This window comes from Anomaloglossus baeobatrachus, chromosome 4 (assembly GCF_048569485.1).
Source record: "Anomaloglossus baeobatrachus isolate aAnoBae1 chromosome 4, aAnoBae1.hap1, whole genome shotgun sequence".
NCBI lineage: Eukaryota > Metazoa > Chordata > Amphibia > Anura > Aromobatidae > Anomaloglossus > Anomaloglossus baeobatrachus.
In genome coordinates this window covers 643,390,857-643,410,135 of record NC_134356.1, presented here as the reverse complement: position 1 = coordinate 643,410,135, position 19,279 = coordinate 643,390,857, and the positions used below count along the sequence as shown (strand labels likewise).

Sequence of the window (19,279 nt, the reverse complement as noted above, 5' to 3'; positions counted from 1 at the left end):
TACCTCTGTAGACCCAAATCCTTTGATCTTCAGGAACTAGGGGGATGATGGACAGGAAAGGAAGGAAAGGTTGTCAGCAGACCGACCAATGAGGGGCACAGGACCTGGAAACGAACTGAGGGGCTCCAAAGTGCATTACATGGCCAACAGATCGATGTCAGGGGTGCTCCGCCGTAAACGAACATGGATAAGAACTGTCTGATGAGGCAACCAGTTCTCCTGTCAAAGGTCTTTCGTAGGTAGGAAGTCGGTGATCTGGAGTCTACTTTGGGGATGTGAACTGCTGAAGGCATCGGCACACACTGTTCAGTCAATGACCAGATTCATCTGCTGTGACCGATCAGGAAGGGAAGAATATTGCGGTGTTGTGGACAGATACGGATGGCGGTTGAAGGATGACCCTACCAAAGGAGGAGAGGCCAATGAACACCTGAGAGTTCCAGATGCAGAAGGTTTGCTGAGCCCACCAGCTATCCTGAAGTATTCAACACTGGACTAAAGATACCCAACTGCCATCCATCTCCACGATCTTCCAACGACTGAAAGTGTCAACAGAGCTGCAGCCAATCACTTGAGCAAAGTAGTTTGTGCTTTTTATTATTTCGGCAGACCTCCGTGATTGGGCTAAGATATAAGTCTCCATAATTATCCAGATACTTCTTGAAAAGGACCATTTTTGATCCCCAGGAGGAGTGCGTGCGTGATTGTGTCCGCTGAAGGAATCTGCACCGTTGCATTTACAATCACGAAATTTTGCACAGATGCCTCATGTGACCCAGGGAACGTCACACTGTTTTGAACGGAAAATTTAACCACGCACTTTAGTTACTCTCCAAAAATCCTGCCTCCATTAGAGTCAATGGAGCTGGAAGCCACAGGTTATTATTACCAGTTCTAATTGGTTGCTATAGGAACGAAAGACATTCATAGTATAAGAAGCTTATGTGTGAGGTAATATGATTTCAGTGGAGAAGGATAGAGACAGACGGGCCAAAGGGGACAGAGACAGACATACACACAGAGCTAGAGAGAGACAGAGATAGACACACAAAGACATAGACACAGACAGGGACAGAGACAGAGACAGTTACTATCCCGGGCAACGTCCGGGTACTACAGCTAGTATATTATAAGCAAGAAGAAAATTAGTCACACACTGAAATCTTTCCAAAATATATTTATTGAATATATAGGGTGAGGGTAACAGTTCAGCATTTTATACTGTCATTTTGCATAACTGAGAAATAGCTTCAGAAGCAGCTGTGACAGATCACATAAGGCACCGAGTGACCCCAGGACGGCTGGGCCGCAGAACACGGGGCGATACAGCTATGATCGGACTTCTTTACCCTCCCCCCGTCCCACATGTGCTACATGGTTTCTAGAAGTCCCTTCCACCCCTCTCTGTAATTACATCTTATATTTGGTCTTCGTCAACTTACAGCCGCGACGGTTCGTTTCCGATACGTACGATAACTATTGTGCTACACGACATGGATTGTATGTGCATAGAGTACACGCCTGCACGCAGTGTGTATACTTACTTGGCAAACTCCAAGATAAAAAAAAAAAAGAACAGATTAACTTTTTTACAAACTTTCCAGCCACTGACCCCTTGGCCACCCAACAATGCAGTATCGGATTGGCCACTTTCCTGCCAGCCCGGCACACCGGGCCTGGATTAACTTAAGCAGCGAGGCGGGTGCAGGTTTGGGTGTAACAGGCTAGGGCTACCATGCACCACCACATGTGTGCCCGAGAGGCACATTTTACAGAATATCAGTGAGAATAGATGATTACAGTGCAGAGATTAAATATGTCTGCCCCAGCGATATGTGCAGGAAGCTGGGAGGATCCCGGACGCCGGCGGTGAGCGCTCTGCGGAGATCTCTATCGGACGCTCTGCGACATGTGTAATGGAGTCAGCATCTCTTCAAATATTGCACCTTTTACATTGGACCCTCGGAGGTTGGCTTCCTGGAGGTCGCAGCCGGACAGGTCACAGTTCTGGTGGATGAGAGCAAATTAGTGTCACCTTTACAAACACCAGTTCCATTAACAATTACCCCCTCCCCATACACCCCGAATGTTCAGCTTGGCCCCCATTGGTGCAGTGATGGGAGACCGATCAGACACCCCACCAGTGATTGACATTGGCATTTAATTGGTTAAACAGAATCAGAACCCAACCGACACTTGCCATGGAAAAAGCAGGCTCAGTTCTTGAGCCCGCTCCAAACACCTGCACCAGATCTGTGATGAAAATGAAGGGAATTTTGTTTACTTACCGTAAATTCCTTTTCTTCTAGCTCCTATTGGGAGACCCAGACAATTGGGTGTATAGCTTCTGCCTCCGGAGGCCACACAAAGTATTACACTTTAAAAAGTGTAACCCCTCCCCTCTGCCTATACACCCCCCCGTGGATCACGGGCTCCTCAGTTTTGGTGCAAAAGCAGGAAGGAGAAAACTTATAAATTGGTCTAGGGTAAATTCAATCCGAAGGATGTTCGGAGAACTGAAACCATGAACCAAAAGAACAATTCAACATGAACAACATGTGTACACAAAAGAACAACCAGCCCGAAGGGAACAGGGGCGGGTGCTGGGTCTCCCAATAGGAGCTAGAAGAAAAGGAATTTACGGTAAGTAAACAAAATTCCCTTCTTCTTTGTCGCTCCATTGGGAGACCCAGACAATTGGGACGTCCAAGAGCAGTCCCTGGGTGGGTAAAAGAATACCTCAATAAAAAAAGAGCCGAAAAAACGGCCCCCTCTTACAGGTGGGCAACCGCCGCCTGAAGGACTCGCCTACCTAGACTGGCGTCTGCCGAAGCATAGGTATGCACTTGATAGTGTTTCGTGAAAGTGTGCAGACTAGACCACGTAGCTGCCTGACACACCTGCTGAGCCGTAGCCCGGTGCCGCAATGCCCAGGACGCACCCACGGCTCTGGTAGAATGGGCTTTCAGCCCTGAAGGAAGCGGAAGCCCAGAAGAACGGTAGGCCTCGAGAATCGGTTCCTTGATCCACCGAGCCAAGGTTGACTTGGAAGCCTGCGAACCCTTACGCTGGCCAGCGACAAGGACAAAGAGCGCATCTGAACGACGCAGGGGCGCCGTGCGAGACACGTAGAGCCGGAGTGCTCTCACAAGATCCAAAGAGTGCAAATCCTTTTCACACTGGTGAATTGGATTAGGGCAAAATGAAGGCAAGGAGATATCCTGATTGAGATGAAAAGGGGATACCACCTTAGGGAGAAATTCCGGGACCGGACGCAGAACCACCTTATCCTGGTGAAAAACCAGGAAGGGGGCTTTGCATGACAGCGCTGCTAGCTCAGACACTCTCCGGAGTGATGTGACTGCCACTAGAAATGCCACCTTCTGCGAAAGACGTGATAGAGAGACATCCCGCAGCGGCTCGAAAGGTGGTTTCTGAAGAGCCGTTAGCACCCTGTTAAGATCCCAGGGTTCCAGCGGACGCTTGTAAGGTGGGACTATGTGGCAAACTCCCTGCAGGAACGTGCGGACCTGCGGAAGCCTGGCTAGGCGCTTTTGAAAAAATACGGAGAGCGCCGATACTTGGCCCTTGAGAGAGCCAAGTGACAAACCCTTGTCCATTCCGGATTGAAGGAATGAAAGAAAAGTGGGTAAGGCAAACGGCCATGGAGTAAAACCGTTATCAGAGCACCAGGATAAGAAGATTTGCCAAGACCTGTAATAGATCTTGGCGGACGTTTGTTTTCTAGCCTGTCTCATGGTGGCAATGACATCCTGAGATAACCCTGAAGACGCTAGGAGCCAGGACTCAATGGCCACACAGTCAGGTTGAGGGCCACAGAATTCAGATGGAAAAACGGGCCTTGTGACAGCAAGTCTGGGCGGTCTGGAAGCGCCCACGGTTGACCCACCGTGAGATGCCACAGATCCGGGTACCACGACCGCCTCGGCCAGTCTGGAGCGACGAGAATGGCGCGACGGCAGTCGGACCTGATCTTGCGTAACACTCTGGGCAGCATCGCCAGAGGAGGAAACACATAAGGCAGTCGAAACTGCGACCAATCCTGAACTAACGCGTCCGCCGCCAGAGCTCTGTGATCCTGAGACCGTGCCATGAATGCCGGGACTTTGTTGTTGTGCCGTGACGCCATGAGATCGACGTCCGGCGTTCCCCAGCGGCGACAGATCTCTCGAAACACGTCTGGGTGCAGAGACCATTCCCCCGCATCCATGCCCTGACGACTGAGAAAATCTGCTTCCCAGTTTTCTACGCCCGGGATGTGAACTGCGGAGATGGTGGAGGCTGTGGCTTCCACCCACTGCAGAATCCGTCGGACTTCCTGGAAGGCTTGACGACTGCCAGTGCCGCCTTGGTGGTTGATGTATGCGACGGCAGTGGCGTTGTTCGACTGGATTCGGATCTGCCTGCCCTCCAGCCACCGATGAAAAGCCAATAGGGCTAGATACACTGCCCTTATCTCCAGAATATTGATCTGAAGGGATGACTCTATCGGAGTCCAGGTTCCCTGAACCCTGTGGTGGAGAAAAACCGCTCCCCACCCTGACAGGCTCGCGTCCGTGGTGACCACAGCCCAGGTTGGGGGTAGGAAGGATTTTCCCTGCGATAGAGAATTGGGATGGAGCCACCACTGAAGTGACTTCTTGGTTGCAAGGGAGAGAGAGACGTTCCTGTCGAGGGAAGCCGACCTCCTGTCCCATTTGCGGAGAATGTCCCATTGGAGTGGCCGAAGATGGAATTGCGCGAACGGGACTGCCTCCATCGCTGCCACCATCTTCCCCAGGAAGTGCATGAGGCGCCTCAAGGGGTGTGACTGACTCCGAAGAAGGGATTGCACCCCTGCCTGCAGAGAAAGCTGTTTGTCGCTCGGAAGCTTGACTAACGCTTGCTGGGTATGAAACTCCATCCCAAGGTACGTCAGTGATTGGGTCGGTGTCAACTTGGATTTCGGGAAGTTGATGATCCACCCGAACCGCTGGAGAGTCGCCAGAGCGACAGATAGACTTTGTTGACACGCCACCCGAGACGGGGCCCTGACTAGGAGATCGTCCAAGTAGGAGATCGTCCAAGTAGGGAATCACCGAGTGGCCCTGAGAATGCAGGACCGCCACAACGGATGCCATGACTTTGGTGAAAACCCGTGGTGCTGTCGCCAAGCCGAAAGGCAATGCCACGAACTGGAGGTGTTCGTCCCCGATGGCGAAACGCAGGAAACGTTGATGCTCGGGTGCGATCGGTATATGGAGATAAGCATCCTTGATGTCGATCGATGCTAGGAAGTCTCCTTGTGACATCGAGGCGATGACCGAGCGGAGAGATTCCATCCGGAACCGTCTGGTTCTCACATGTCTGTTGAGTAGCTTGAGGTCCAGAACGGGACGGAATGACCCGTCCTTTTTTGGCACCACGAATAAGTTGGAGTAAAATCCGCGACCACGTTCCTGAAGGGGAACGGGGATCACAACTCCTTCCATCTTTAGAGCGGCTACTGCCTGAAAAAGTGCGTCGGCCTGAGTGGGGGGCGGAGAGGTTCTGAAGAAGCGAGCCGCAGGACGAGAGCTGAACTCTATCCTGTAACCATGAGACAGAATGTCTCTCACCCATCGGTCTTGAACATGTGGCCACCAGGCGTCGCCAAAGCGGGAGAGCCTGCCACCGACCGAGGATACGGTCAGGGGAGGCAGAGAGTCATGAGGAAGCCGTCTTGGAGGCAGTGCCTCCTGCGGCCTTTTGTGGGCGAGACTTGGATCGCCACGCATAGGAGTTCCTCTGGCCTTTCCCCGGCCTGTTGGATGAAGAGGATTGGGACTTGGCGGAGGGACGAAAGGACCGAAATCTCGATTGAACCTTTCTCTGTTGAGGTCTCTTAGGTTTGGCCTGGGGTAAGGAGGAATCCTTTCCTTTGGATTCCTTAATAATCTCATCCAATCGTTCGCCAAACAAACGGTCGCCAGAAAACGGCAAACCGGTTAAGAACCTCTTGGAGGCAGAGTCTGCCTTCCATTCGCGCAGCCACATGGCCCTGCGGACTGCCACAGAGTTAGCGGATGCTACAGCTGTACGGCTAGAAGAGTCCAGGACGGCGTTCATGGCGTAGGATGAAAAGGCTGACGCCTGAGAGGTCAAAGACGCAACTTGCGGAGCAGAATTACGTGTGACAGCATTAATCTCAGCCAGACAAGCTGAGATAGCTTGGAGTGCCCACACGGCTGCAAAGGCCGGGGCAAAAGACGCGCCCGTGGCCTCATAGATGGACTTCACCAGGAGCTCTGTCTGTCTGTCAGTGGCATCCTTTAGCGATGAGCCATCTGCAACCGATACCACGGATCTAGCCGCCAATCTTGAGACTGGAGGATCCACCTTGGGACAGTGAGCCCAACCCTTAACAACTTCAGATGGGAAGGGGTAACGCGTGTCAGTGAGGCGCTTAGTAAAGCGCTTGTCCGGGACCGCTCTGGGCTTCTGGACAGCGTCTCTGAAGTTAGAGTGATCAAAAAACGCATTGCGTGTACGTTTGGGGAACCGAAACTGGTGTTTCTTTGTCGCTCCATTGGGAGACCCAGACAATTGGGTGTATAGCTATTGCCTCTGGAGGCCACACAAAGTATTACACTTAAAAGTGTAAGGCCCCTCCCCTTCTGGCTATACACCCCCAGTGGGATCACTGGCTCACCAGTTTTGTGCTTTGTGCGAAGGAGGCAACACATCCACGCATAGCTCCACTTTTTAGTCAGCAGCAGCTGCTGACTATGTCGGATGGAAGAAAAGAGGACACATATAGTGTCCCCAGCATGCTCCCTTCTCACCCCACTGTATGTCGGAGGTGTTTGTAAGGTTGAGGTACCCATTGCGGGTACGGCGGCAGGAGCCCACATGCTGATTCCTTCCCCATCCCTTTTTACAGGGCTCTGGGTGAAGTGGGATTTACCGGTCTCCAGGCACTGAGACCGTGCTCCATCTACAGCCCCTGGAGAAGATGCTGGATGGAGCGGAGTACATCAGGGACATGGCCCTGCTTCCTCAAGGTACTCTGTGTCCCCGTGCATTTGGCGCTCACACCGCAGCATGCTGGGTGTTGTAGTGCGCCGGGGGACATCAGCGCTGCGGCGCCTGTGCCATGGCCTCATTCAGCTTCGCTGAAGCAGGCTCACTTATGGGAATTGGTCGCGCCGGCCGCTGGGACTGCGGCGCGGCTGGCACTTGTAGTGCGCCGGGGACTTCAGCGCGGCCTGCGCTTTTACGGCGGCCGCGCTGATAACTAGAGTCCCCGGCTTTTGCGGCCTGCTTCCGTTCGTTCCCGCCCCCAGACCTGCCAGTCAGGAGAGGGGCGGGACGCTGGCCACTTCCAGGAATCGGTCGCGCCGGCCGCTGGCAGCGGCGCGGCTGGCACTTGTGGTGCGCCGGGGACTTCAGCGCGGCCCGCGCTTTTACGGCGGCCGCGCTGATAACTAGAGTCCCCGGCTTTTGCGGCCTGCTTCCGTTCGTTCCCGCCCCCAGACCTGCCAGTCAGGAGAGGGGCGGGACGCTGGCCACTTCTATGAATCGGTCGCGCCGGCCGCTGGGACTGCGGCGCGGCTGGCACTTGTGGTGCGCCGGGGACTTCAGCGCGGCCCGCGCTTTTACGGCGGCCGCGCTGTTAACTCGAGTCCCCGGCTTCTGGGCCTAGTCTCCCTTCGTTACCGCCCACAGCCCTGACAGTCAGGGTAGGGGCGTGACGCTGCATAGAGCAGCGCTGAGAGCTGGAGTATGTTTTGCATACTCCACCCCTCTCACTGTGTGCACTGTGAATCCGGATTCCCGCACTTTCTCAGGCACGCCCACGGCTTCCTTCTCTACAAGGACGCCGGCAGCCATTAGTGTCAGTTTCTGTACGATACAGAGACAAGTGTGGAAGACCCTGGCATTCTGATAGTCACACAATCGCTGCAACAGGCGTTAAGCAGCACCTGTGGTGCTAACCCCACTAGTGCAGAGTGCACTTATAGATATGCTTGTATATATACATTGCACTGTTTGGTCGCACGTTGTATATACCCTCCTGGATTATGCGGAGGAGTTATCAGCATATTCTCTGTGTAAAACAAAGGTGCAGAACCACATGTTTTTCTATACAGCTGGTACAGCATGTACGGCTATACGGCCGGCAGGTTACATAGACTCCCATTGTATGCACTAATGGCCAGGGGATGAGGACGGTGTCTGCAGTATTTACTGACAGTTTTTCTGAGACTATGGCTATGATACTAGAAGCCTAGCAGTCCGGACATGTCTCTCACAATATGGGCACTGTTGAATCATTGATCCATGGCCCCCCTCAGTGTGAATAACTAACAGCTCCGGGAATGTCACACGCATCCCAGAGTCACGGCTCTGCACGGACGTCAGTCCCAGACAGCCTAAGCGGGCTCGCTATGAGCGGCCTCGGTTTCATCAGGGTCCTAACAGAAGGACTCGCTGTGTAATGAGGCGGAAGTAGCGGCTCAGGATTCTGATCCTGAGACCGCTCTCAATCTGGATACACCTGATTGTGACGCCATAGTAAATAATCTTATAGCGTCCATCTATAGAATGTGGGTTATTTCTCACAGCTCCTCCAGTGGAGGAGTCAGCTTCACGTATTTTTCTGGACCACTCTGCCTTCAGAGAGGCAGTCCAGGAACACCACGCTTATCCAGATATGCGCTTCTCCAAACGGCTTAGGATACACGTTATCCCTGTCCCCTGACTTGGTCAAGGACTGGACCCAATGTCCCGAGCGGCATCCTCCAATCTCCAGGCTTGTAGCTAGATCCATAGTTGCAGTGGGAGATGGAACTGCAAACTCAAAGATGCCACTGACAGACAGAGGGATCTCTGGTCGAAAGCCATCTATGAGGCTGTCGGCGCACCGTTGGCTCCGGCATTCTCTCCCTTGGGGCACTCCAAGCTATTTCAGCTTGTCTTACACAGATTGACACGGTTACACGTACATCTGTGCCGCAGGTGGCATCCTTAACCTCTCAAATGTCTGCATTTGTTTCTTCCGCGATTCAGGTTGTCCTGGACTCTGCGAACCGTGCGGCGGTAGCCTCCGCTACTCCGTGTTTTTAACCAGAGCCTGGTCTGCTCGTTAAGTGAATGGAAGGCAGATTCTGCTTCCAAAAAAGGTTGCCTGACCAGTTGCCTTTTTCTGCTGACCGACTGTTTGGTGAGCGTTGGATGTAACCATTAAACAGTCCAGGGGTAAGGATTCATCCTTTCCTCAGCCCGGACACAACAAACCCCAACAGAGCAAGAGGCAGTCGGGGTTTTCGGCCTTTTCGAGGCTCGGGCAGGTCCCATTTTTCCTCGTCCAATGTGGACTCAAAGGGATCAGAGGAGCTAAGATTCTTAGCGGGCTCAGTCTCGCCCAAAAAAGCGACAGTCTGAAAACCCGCTTCCAAGGCGGCTTCCTCATGACTTGCGGCCTCGGTCGGTAGCAGGCTCTCCCGCCTTGGCGATATTTAGCTGCCATAGGTCAATGACCATTGAGTGTGAGACATTCTGTCTCACGGGTACAGGATAGAGCTCACTTCTCGTCCTCCAACTCGATTCTTCAGAATTTCTCCACCTCCCGGCCGGGCCGCTGCTCTTCTGCAAACAGGGTGCACTCTATAGGCAGAAAGAGTGATGACCCCCGTTCCTCTTCAGGAACAAGGTCACGGTTTTTACCCCAAATTCTTGGCGGTACCTATAACAACGGGCCGTTCCGTCCCGTTCTGGATCTAAAAATGCTCAGCAAGCTCGTGGACACCAGGCGGTTCCGGATGGAATCCCTCCGCCATGTCATCGCCTCAAGGTCCCAAGGATATTTCCTAGCATCATTAGGCATCAAGGATGCTTATCCACACGTGCCGATTGATCCAGAGCACTAGCGTTTCTACGCTTCGTTATAGGAGACGAACACCTTCTGTTCGTAGCTCTACCTTCCGGCTAGCGACAGTCCAACTGGTCTTCGCCAAGGTCAGGGCAGCAGTAGTCACAGTCCTGCACTCTCAGGGTCACTCTGTGGTCCCGTATTTAGACGATCTACTTGTCAAGGCACTCTCTTAGGAAACATGCCAACACTGCCCGAACGTTGCGCTGGAGACTCTCTAGAGTTTTGGGTGGATCATCAACTTTTTAAAGTCAGATCCGACCCCGTCCCTATCGATAACATATCTAGGCATAGAGTTTCTTACTCTCTCAGCGATAGTGAAGCTTCCGCTAGACAAACAGCATTCACTACGGGCTGCAAGCTCTTCTTTAAGAACCAGTCACATTGAGACGCCTCATGCACTTCCTACGTAAGATGGTAGCAATGGAGGCAGTTCATTTCGCGCAGTTTTACTGCGTCCACTACAATGGGACATTCTCCGCCAATGGGACGAGGAGTCTCTACGGTGGTGGCTTCTTCTCACCTCTTGGTCAAAAAGAAGGTCCTTCCTATCCCCATCCTGGGCGATAGTTACGACAGACGCGAGTCTATCAGGGTGGGGAGCAGTTTTTCTCCACTACAGCGCTCAGGGTACGTGGACTCAGCAAGAGTCCACCCTTCAGATCAATGTTCTTGAACACAGAGCAGTGTATCTTGCCCTACAAACCTTCCAACAGCGGCTGGAAAGCAAGCATATCCGACTTCAGTCGGACAGCTCCACAGCGGTGGCATACATCAACCACCAAGGAAGAACGCGCAACCGGCAAGCCTTCCAGGAAGTCCGGCAGGTTCTGATGTGGGTGGAAGACACGGCATCCACCATATCCACAATTCACATCCCAAGTGTGGAAACTAGGAAGCTGACTTCCTAAGTCACTGAGGTGTGGCCGAAAGAGTATGGTCTCCTCACCCGGACGGGTTTCAGGAGATCTGGCGCCGCTGACAGAGGCCGGACGTCGATCTAATGGCGTCACGGCACAACAACAATGTGCCAGCTTCATGGCACAGTTTCACAATCATCGAGCTCTGGCGGCAAACGCCTTAGTTCAGCATTGGTCGCAGTTCCAGCTACCTTAGGTGCCACCTCTGGCATTGTTGCCCAGAGTACTGCGCTAGATCAAGACCGACTGCGGCCGCGCCATCCTCGTCGCTACAAATTGGCCGAGGATGTTGTGGTACTCAGTTCTGTGGTGCCTCACGGTAGGCTAACCGGGGGCACTACCAGACCAATCAGACTGGCTGTCTCAAGGGCCATTCTTCCATTTGAATTCTACGGCCCTCAACCGGATGGTGTGGCATTGAGTCCTGGAACCTAGTGTCGTCAGGATTACCTCAGGACGTGGTTGCCACCATGAGACAGGCTAGCATACCAACGTCCGCCAAGATTGACCACAGGACGTGGAAGATGTTCTTGTCTCGGTGCTCGGCGCAGGGTGTTTCTCCCTGGCCGGTTGCATCGTCTATGTTTCCTTCCTTCCTGCAATCTAGGTAGGAAAATGGGTTGTCGCTCAGTTCCCTTTAGGGACAAGTCTCAGCGCTATCTGTATTTTTTCAGAAACGACGACTTCCTCAGGTACGCACGTTCCTACGGGGAGTTTGTCTTCTCAGCACTCCGTACAAGCGGCCGTTAGAGCCCTGAGATCTGAACAAGGTTCTAATTGCTCTCCAGATGCCGCCTTTCGAGCCTTTGAAGGATGTCTCCCTTCCCGTTTTTCACGGGAAGTGGCCTTCTAGTAACGGTCTCGTCTCTTAGGAGAGTTTCCGAGCTAGCAACGCTCTCATACAAACTCCCTTCCTGGTCCTTCACCAGGACAGGGTAGTTCTGCGTCCGGTTCCGGAATTTCTCCCTAAGGTGGTATCCCATTTTCATATCAATCAGGATATCACCTCACCTTCTTTGTGTCCTCGTCCAGTCCATCAATTTCAGAAAGATTTGCATCTGTTGGTTCTGGTGAGAGCACTCAGGTTCTACTTCCCGCATGGCGCTCCTGCGCCACCCGGATGCACTCTTTGTCCTTGTCGCTGGTCGGCGTAAACAGTCGCAAGCTTCCAAATCCACCCTTGCTCGGGGGATCGAGGAACCAATTCTTGAAACCTACAGTTCTACTGGGCTTCTGGTTCTCTCAAGGCCGAAGGCCCATTCTACCAGAGCCGTGGGTGCATCCTGGGCATTACGGCACCAGGCTACGGCTCAGCAGGTGTGTCAGGCGCCCACCTGGTCGAGTCTACTTACTTTTACCAAGCATTATCAGATGCATACCTACGCTTCGGCAGACGCCAGCCTAGGTAGATAAGTCATTCAGGCGGCGGTTGGCCACCTGTAGGAGAGGGCCGTTTGACGGCCCTATCATGAGGTATTCTTTTACCCACCCAGGGATTGCTTTTGGACATCCCAATTGTCTGGGTCTCCCAATGGAGCGACAAAGAAGAAGGGAATTTTGTTTACTTACCGTAAATTCCTTTTCTTCTAGCTCCAATTGGGAGACCCAGCACCCGCCCTGTTTTCTCTGGGGTTTTTCTGTTTTTTCGGGTACACATGTTGTTCATGTGGTATGGTTCAGTTCTCCGATGTTTCCTCGGATTGAATTGGTCTTTAAACCAGTTATTGGCTTTCCTCCTTCTTGCTTTGGCACTAAAACTGGTGAGCCAGTGATCCCACTGGGGGTGTATAGCCAGAAGGGGAGGGGCCTTACACTTTTAAGTGTAATACTTTGTGTGGCCTCCAGAGGCAATAGCTATACACCCAATTGTCTGGGTCTCCCAATTGGAGCTAGAAGAAAAGGAATTTACGGTAAGTAAACAAAATTCCCTTCTTCTCCTGCTGAGACGCCGACTCCTCTACAGGAGGAGGCGGGGGAGAGAGATCCAACACCTGGTTGATGGACGAGATCAGATCATTTACTAAGGCGTCCCCTTCAGGTGTATCAAGGTTAAGGGCGACGTCAGGGTCAGAGCCCTGAGCTGCGACGTCCGCCTCGTCCTCCAGAGAGTCCTCAAGCTGAGAACCCGAGCAGCGTGAAGAAGTCGGGGAAGATTCCCAGCGAGCCCGCTTAGCCGGTCTAGGACTGTGGTCCGGGCAGGAGTCCTCCGCCTGAGACCTAGGGGCCAACCTGGGAGCGCGCTGCGGCGCGGACAGAGAGGGGCCTGGAGGAGACGAGCCAACAGGGGCCGGGGCCTGTGAAAAGACCGGTCTGGACTGCAAAGCTTCTAGCAGCTTGGAAGACCATTTGTCCATAGACTGAGCCATGGATTGTGAAAGTGACTCAGAGAGTTTCTCAGCAAAAGAGGCGAACTCTGTCCCTGCCGCCTGGACAGGGGGAGCAGGGAGGTCTCCATGAGCCGAGGGGCCCACTAGTGTCCGAGGCTCCGGCTGAGCAAGCGAAACAGGGGTCGAGCATTGCTCACAGTGAGGGTAGGTGGAACCCGCAGGTAACATAGCCCCACAAGAGGTACAGGCCGCAAAAAAACCCTGTGCCTTAGCAGCTTTGCTCCTTGTGGACGACATGCTGTTGTCTCCTAGGAGAGTGATCACTGAGGGTATATGGGAAAAAGGGGTATACAGCCCGACCGAACAGATAGATATATATATATATATATATATATATATATATATATATATATATATATATATATATATATATATATATATATATATATATATATATATATATATATATATATATATACACGGATCTATTCCGGCACCCTAGGGGGACCAGCACCAGGTGACCGGTGTGGCTTACCGACCGCTAACAAGCGGAGTGTGTCCTCCAGATTCCCTGCCTTAGATCCCCCGGAGCTGCAGAGCTGTTCACTGAGAATCCTCCACCGGCAGAATGCCAAAAAATGGCAGCCGGAGCTCTCAGGGGAGGAGTGGAGCCGTGGGCGGCGCCAGGAAAGTGCGGGAATCTGGGGTCCCCACAGTGATCAGTGAGGGGGGAGGAAAACCTGCAGGATGCTCCAGCCCTCACATCCGACGTCAGGTCGGTAATCCCGCCCTTACCCCTGACAGGCAGGCCCGGGGGCGGGATTTTTGAGACTAGGCCGCGATGAAGCCGGGGACTAAATTTGAGACCGCGCCCGACAAGCAGGCACGGTCGGCGCGGAAGTCCACCGGCCTTCTCAATTCAGCAGCTGCCGCGGCTTCCGGGAAGAAGGTGCGCTCCCTGCACAGTCCCCAATGGGGACATAGAGTACCTTTGAGTTGCAGGGCCCGGTCCCTGAGGTTGAAGAGGCTCCGGTCCGGCAGGTTCCCACAGGGGCTGCGGAGGGAGCACGGTCCCAGTAAATGGATGACCGCTTAGGATCCCACTTCTCCCAGAGCCGCTAAGGAATGGTGAAGGAGACGGCATGTGGCTCCAGCCTCTGTACCCGCAATGGGTACTTCAACCTTAACAACACCGCCGACGTAGTGGGGTGAGAAGGGAACATGCCGGGGGCCCCGTGGGGGCCCTCTTTTCTTCCAACCGACATAACTAAGTATGAGAATGCATGAGTGGATGTGTGCCTCCTTCCACACAAAGCATAAAACTGAGGAGCCCGTGATCCACGGGAGGGTGTATAGGCAGAGGGGAGGGGTTACACTTTTTAAAGTGTAATACTTTGTGTGGCCTCCGGAGGCAGAAGCTATACACCCAATTGTCTGGGTCTCCCAATGGAGCGACAAAGAAATACAGTGTGTCCACCCATATCCTGTCCACCACCATTAACTTGAGAACGGCGGCAGCTATAGACATAGAAGTGGTGTCTAGGTATAGTAAAGTAGCCATGCGCTACGCAATGAAACCACCTATAGCGCCACCTGGTGGAAAACAACGGAGTTAGCATTTTTCTCTCGAAAGCGGAACAAGATAGAGGAAAAAGAGAATTACAAAGTTGTAGGGCATCATCAATTCAATACGAATCGCATGGCTACTTTACTATACCTAGCCACCACTTCTATGCCTAGAGCTGAAGCCGTTCTCAAATTAATGGCGGTGGACAGGATATGGGTGGACACACTGTATGTCAAGCGTCGTTAAGGGTTCACTTAATATACCTGACAGTCATCTCCTCCCACGTCAGTTGGGAGGATCGGATACGTATCAAACCCGGCTGAATTCTTGCAGACAATCTACCATAATTTAACTGACCCCGTCCTATGCCCCCTCACCTCCAGGTCTGTCCCTGCTAAGGTGGCACCACGCAGGTTACAATTCTTCAACTTGGCGTTCTTCAAGGTCGCTACTCGCAAGTTTATTCCAGTCATCTGGCTGCCCTCCATGTCCACACCTTTCAGATTAGCTCCTGGGAGAAGGAAGAATAAGAATCATGTTAGTATCCACAAGAATCTCTCCATGTGTGAGATAGACAGACTCATCTTAGGAACCTGAGATTTCCTATTCTACTATTATTAGTCAATGTGCTCCAGTGGTAGCAAGATTTATAGAGTGGTGAACTCATCATTAGTGATGAGCGGGCACTACCATGCTCGGGTGCTCAGTACTCGTAACTAGTGATGAGCGGGCACTACCATGCTCGGGTGCTCAGTACTCGTAACTAGTGATGAGCGGACACTACCATGCTCGGGTGCATGGTCTTCGTAACTAGTGATGAGCGGGCACTACCATGCTCGGGTGCTCGGTACTCGTAACTAGTGATGAGCGTGCACTACCATGCTCGGGTGCTAAGTACTCGTGACTAGTGATGAGCGGGCACTACCATGCTCGGGGGCTCAGTACTCGTAATGAGCAGTCAGATGCTCGGACTGGAGCGACTGGAGTAAAGGAGTATAATGGAAGTCTATGGGGAATTCGAGCATTTTTTGGGGGATATCTGGAAAAATGCTTGAGTTCCCCATTGTCTTCCATTATACATGGTACTCAAGTCGTGTCCATCCGAGCATCCAACTGCTCATTATGAGTACCGAGCACGGTAGTGCCCGCTCATCACTAGCTACAAATACCGAGCACCCGAGCACGGTAGTGCCCGCTCATCACTAGTTACAAATACCGAGCACTCGAGCACGGTAGTGCCCGCTCATCACTAGTTCCGAGTACCGAGCACTCGAGCATGGTAGAGAATTAAAGAGGGTAGGTAGTGATGAGGCATTATATAATTATAGAAAATTAAATAAAATATGTAAAAAGCAAATTAAGTTAGCTAAGTTTGAGACAGAGAGACTCATTGCGAGAGAAAGTAAAAATAATCCTAAAATATTCTTTAACTACATAAACAGTAAAGAAGGGAATTTTGTTACTTACCGTAAATTCCTTTTCTTCTAGCTCCTATTGGGAGACCCAGACGATTGGGTGTATAGCTACTGCCTCCGGAGGCCACACAAAGCATTACACTAAAAAGTGTAAGGCCCCTCCCCTTCTGGCTATACACCCCCAGTGGGATCACTGGCTCACCAGTTTTAGTGCAAAAGCAAGAAGGAGGAAAGCCAAGAACTGGTTTAAACAAATTCACTCCGAAGTAACGTCGGAGAACTGAAAACCGTTCAACATGAACAACATGTGTACCCGAAAAACAACCAAAAATCCCGAAGGACAACAGGGCGGGTGCTGGGTCTCCCAATAGGAGCTAGAAGAAAAGGAATTTACGGTAAGTAACAAAATTCCCTTCTTCTTCGGCGCTCCATTGGGAGACCCAGACGATTGGGACGTCCAAAAGCTGTCCCTGGGTGGGTAAACAATACCTCATGTAAGAGCTGCGAAGACAGCCCTCCCCTACGGGGAGGCAACTGCCGCCTGCAGGACTTTTCTACCTAGGCTGGCGTCCGCCGAAGCATAGGTATGCACCTGATAATGCTTGGTGAAAGTGTGCAGACTCGACCAGGTAGCTGCCTGGCACACCTGTTGAGCCGTAGCCTGGTGTCATAATGCCCAGGACGCACCCACGGCTCTGGTAGAATGGGCCTTCAGCCCTGATGGAACCGGAAGCCCAGCAGAACGGTAGGCTTCAAGAATTGGTTCCTTGATCCATCGAGCCAGGGTGGCCTTAGAAGCCTGCGACCCTTTGCGCTTACCAGCGACAAGGACAAAGAGTGCATCCGAACGGCGCAGGGGCGCCGTGCGGGAAATGTAGATTCTGAGTGCTCTCACCAGATCTAACAAATGTAAATCCTTCTCATACCGATAAACTGCATGAGGACAAAAAGAAGGCAAAGAGATATCCTGATTAAGATGAAAAGAGGATACCACCTTCGGGAGAAACTCCTGAATGGGGCGCAGCACTACCTTGTCCTGGTGGAAAACCAGGAAGGGAGCCTTGGATGACAGCGCTGCTAGCTCAGACACTCTCCGAAGAGATGTGATCGCTACCAGAAAAGCCACTTTCTGTGAGAGTCTAGAAAGTGAAACCTCCCTCAGAGGCTCGAAGGGCGGCTTCTGGAGGGCAACTAGTACCCTGTTCAGATCCCATGGATCTAACGGCCGCTTGTACGGGGGTACGATATGACAAACCCCCTGCAGGAACGTGCGCACCTTAGGAAGTCGTGCTAGACGCTTCTGAAAAAAGACGGATAGCGCCGAGACTTGCCCTTTAAGGGAGCCGAGCGACAAACCTTTTTCTAACCCAGATTGCAGGAAAGAAAGAAAGGTAGGCAAAGCAAATGGCCAGGGAGACACTCCCTGAGCAGAGCACCAGGATAAGAATATCTTCCACGTTCTGTGGTAGATCTTAGCGGACGTGGGCTTCCTAGCCTGTCTCATGGTGGCAACGACCCCTTGGGATAATCCTGAAGACGCTAGGATCCAGGACTCAATGGCCACACAGTCAGGTTCAGGGCCGCAGAATTCCGATGGAAAAACGGCCCTTGGGACAGAAAGTCTGGTCGGTCTGGTAGTGCCCACGGTTGGCCGACCGTGAGATGCCACAGATCCGGATACCACGCCCTCCTTGGCCAGTCTGGGGCGACGAGTATGACGCGGCTGCAGTCGGATCTGATCTTGCGTAGCACTCTGGGCAAGAGTGCCAGAGGTGGAAACACATAAGGGAGCCGGAACTGCGACCAATCTTGCACTAAGGCGTCTGCCGCCAGAGCTCTGTGATCGCGAGACCGTGCCATGAAGGTTGGGACCTTGTTGTTGTGCCGGGACGCCATTAGGTCGACGTCCGGCCTTCCCCAGCGGCGACAGATTTCCTGAAAAACGTCCGGGTGAAGTGACCATTCCCCTGCGTCCATGCCCTGGCGACTGAGGAAGTCTGCTTCCCAGTTTTCCACGCCGGGGATGTGAACTGCGGATATGGTGGAGGCCGTGGCTTCCACCCACATCAGAATCCGCCGGACTTCCTGGAAGGCTTGCCGACTGCGTGTCCCCCCTTGGTGGTTGATGTATGCCACCGCTGTGGAGTTGTCCGACTGAATTCGGATCTGCCTCCCTTCCAGCCACTGCTGGAAGGCTAGTAGGGCAAGATACACTGCCCTGATCTCCAGAACATTGATCTGAAGGGTGGACTCCTGCTGAGTCCACGTACCCTGAGCCCTGTGGTGGAGAAAAACTGCTCCCCACCCTGACAGGCTCGCGTCTGTCGTGACCACCGCCCAGGACGGTGGTAGGAAGGATCTTCCCTGTGATAATGAGTTGGGAAGAAGCCACCACTGCAGAGAGTCTTTGGCCGTCTGGGAAAGGGAGACTTTCCTGTCTAGGGATGTTGACTTCCCGTCCCATTGGCGGAGAATGTCCCATTGAAGTGGGCGCAGATGAAACTGCGCAAACGGAACCGCCTCTATTGCCGCCACCATCTTCCCGAGGAAGTGCATGAGGCGTCTTAAGGAGTGCGACTGACCTTGAAGGAGAGTCTGCACCCCAGTCTGTAGTGACCGCTGCTTGTCCAGCGGAAGCTTCACTATCGCTGAGAGAGTATGAAACTCCATGCCAAGATACGTTAGTGATTGTGTCGGTGACAGATTTGACTTTGAGAAGTTGATGATCCACCCGAACGTCTGGAGAGTCTCCAGCGCAACATTCAGGCTGAGTTGGCATGCCTCTTGAGAGGGTGCTTTGACAAGTAGATCGTCCAAGTAAGGGATCACAGAGTGTCCCTGAGAGTGCAAGACTGCTACCACTGCCGCCATGACCTTGGTGAACACCCGTGGGGCTGTCGCCAGACCAAATGGCAGAGCTACGAACTGAAGATGGTCGTCTCCTATCACGAAGCGCAGAAAGCGTTGGTGCTCTGTAGCAATCGGCACGTGGAGATAAGCATCTTTGATGTCTATTGATGCTAGGAAATCTCCTTGAGACATTGAGGCAACGACTGAGCGGAGGGATTCCATCCGGAACCGCCTGGCGTTCACATGCTTGTTGAGCAGTTTTAGGTCCAGAACAGGACGGAATGAGC

The 19,279-nt window shown here is 52.7% G+C and overlaps 1 protein-coding gene across 1 annotated transcript in view; it reads right to left on the bottom strand.

Moving 5' to 3' along the window:
* Window positions 1-1,162: 1,162 nt before the first annotated feature.
* KCTD9 (potassium channel tetramerization domain containing 9) overlaps window positions 1,163-19,279 on the bottom strand; it is an 80,234-nt gene continuing 62,117 nt past the window's right edge. Inside the window, exons 11-12 of the mRNA XM_075343071.1 lie at window positions 15,105-15,238; window positions 1,163-2,007 (exon numbers count right to left, since the gene is read on the bottom strand). Coding sequence (XP_075199186.1) covers window positions 1,891-2,007; window positions 15,105-15,238 — 251 coding nt within the window. The 3' untranslated portion in view covers window positions 1,163-1,890. The remainder of the gene's footprint in view (window positions 2,008-15,104; window positions 15,239-19,279) is intronic.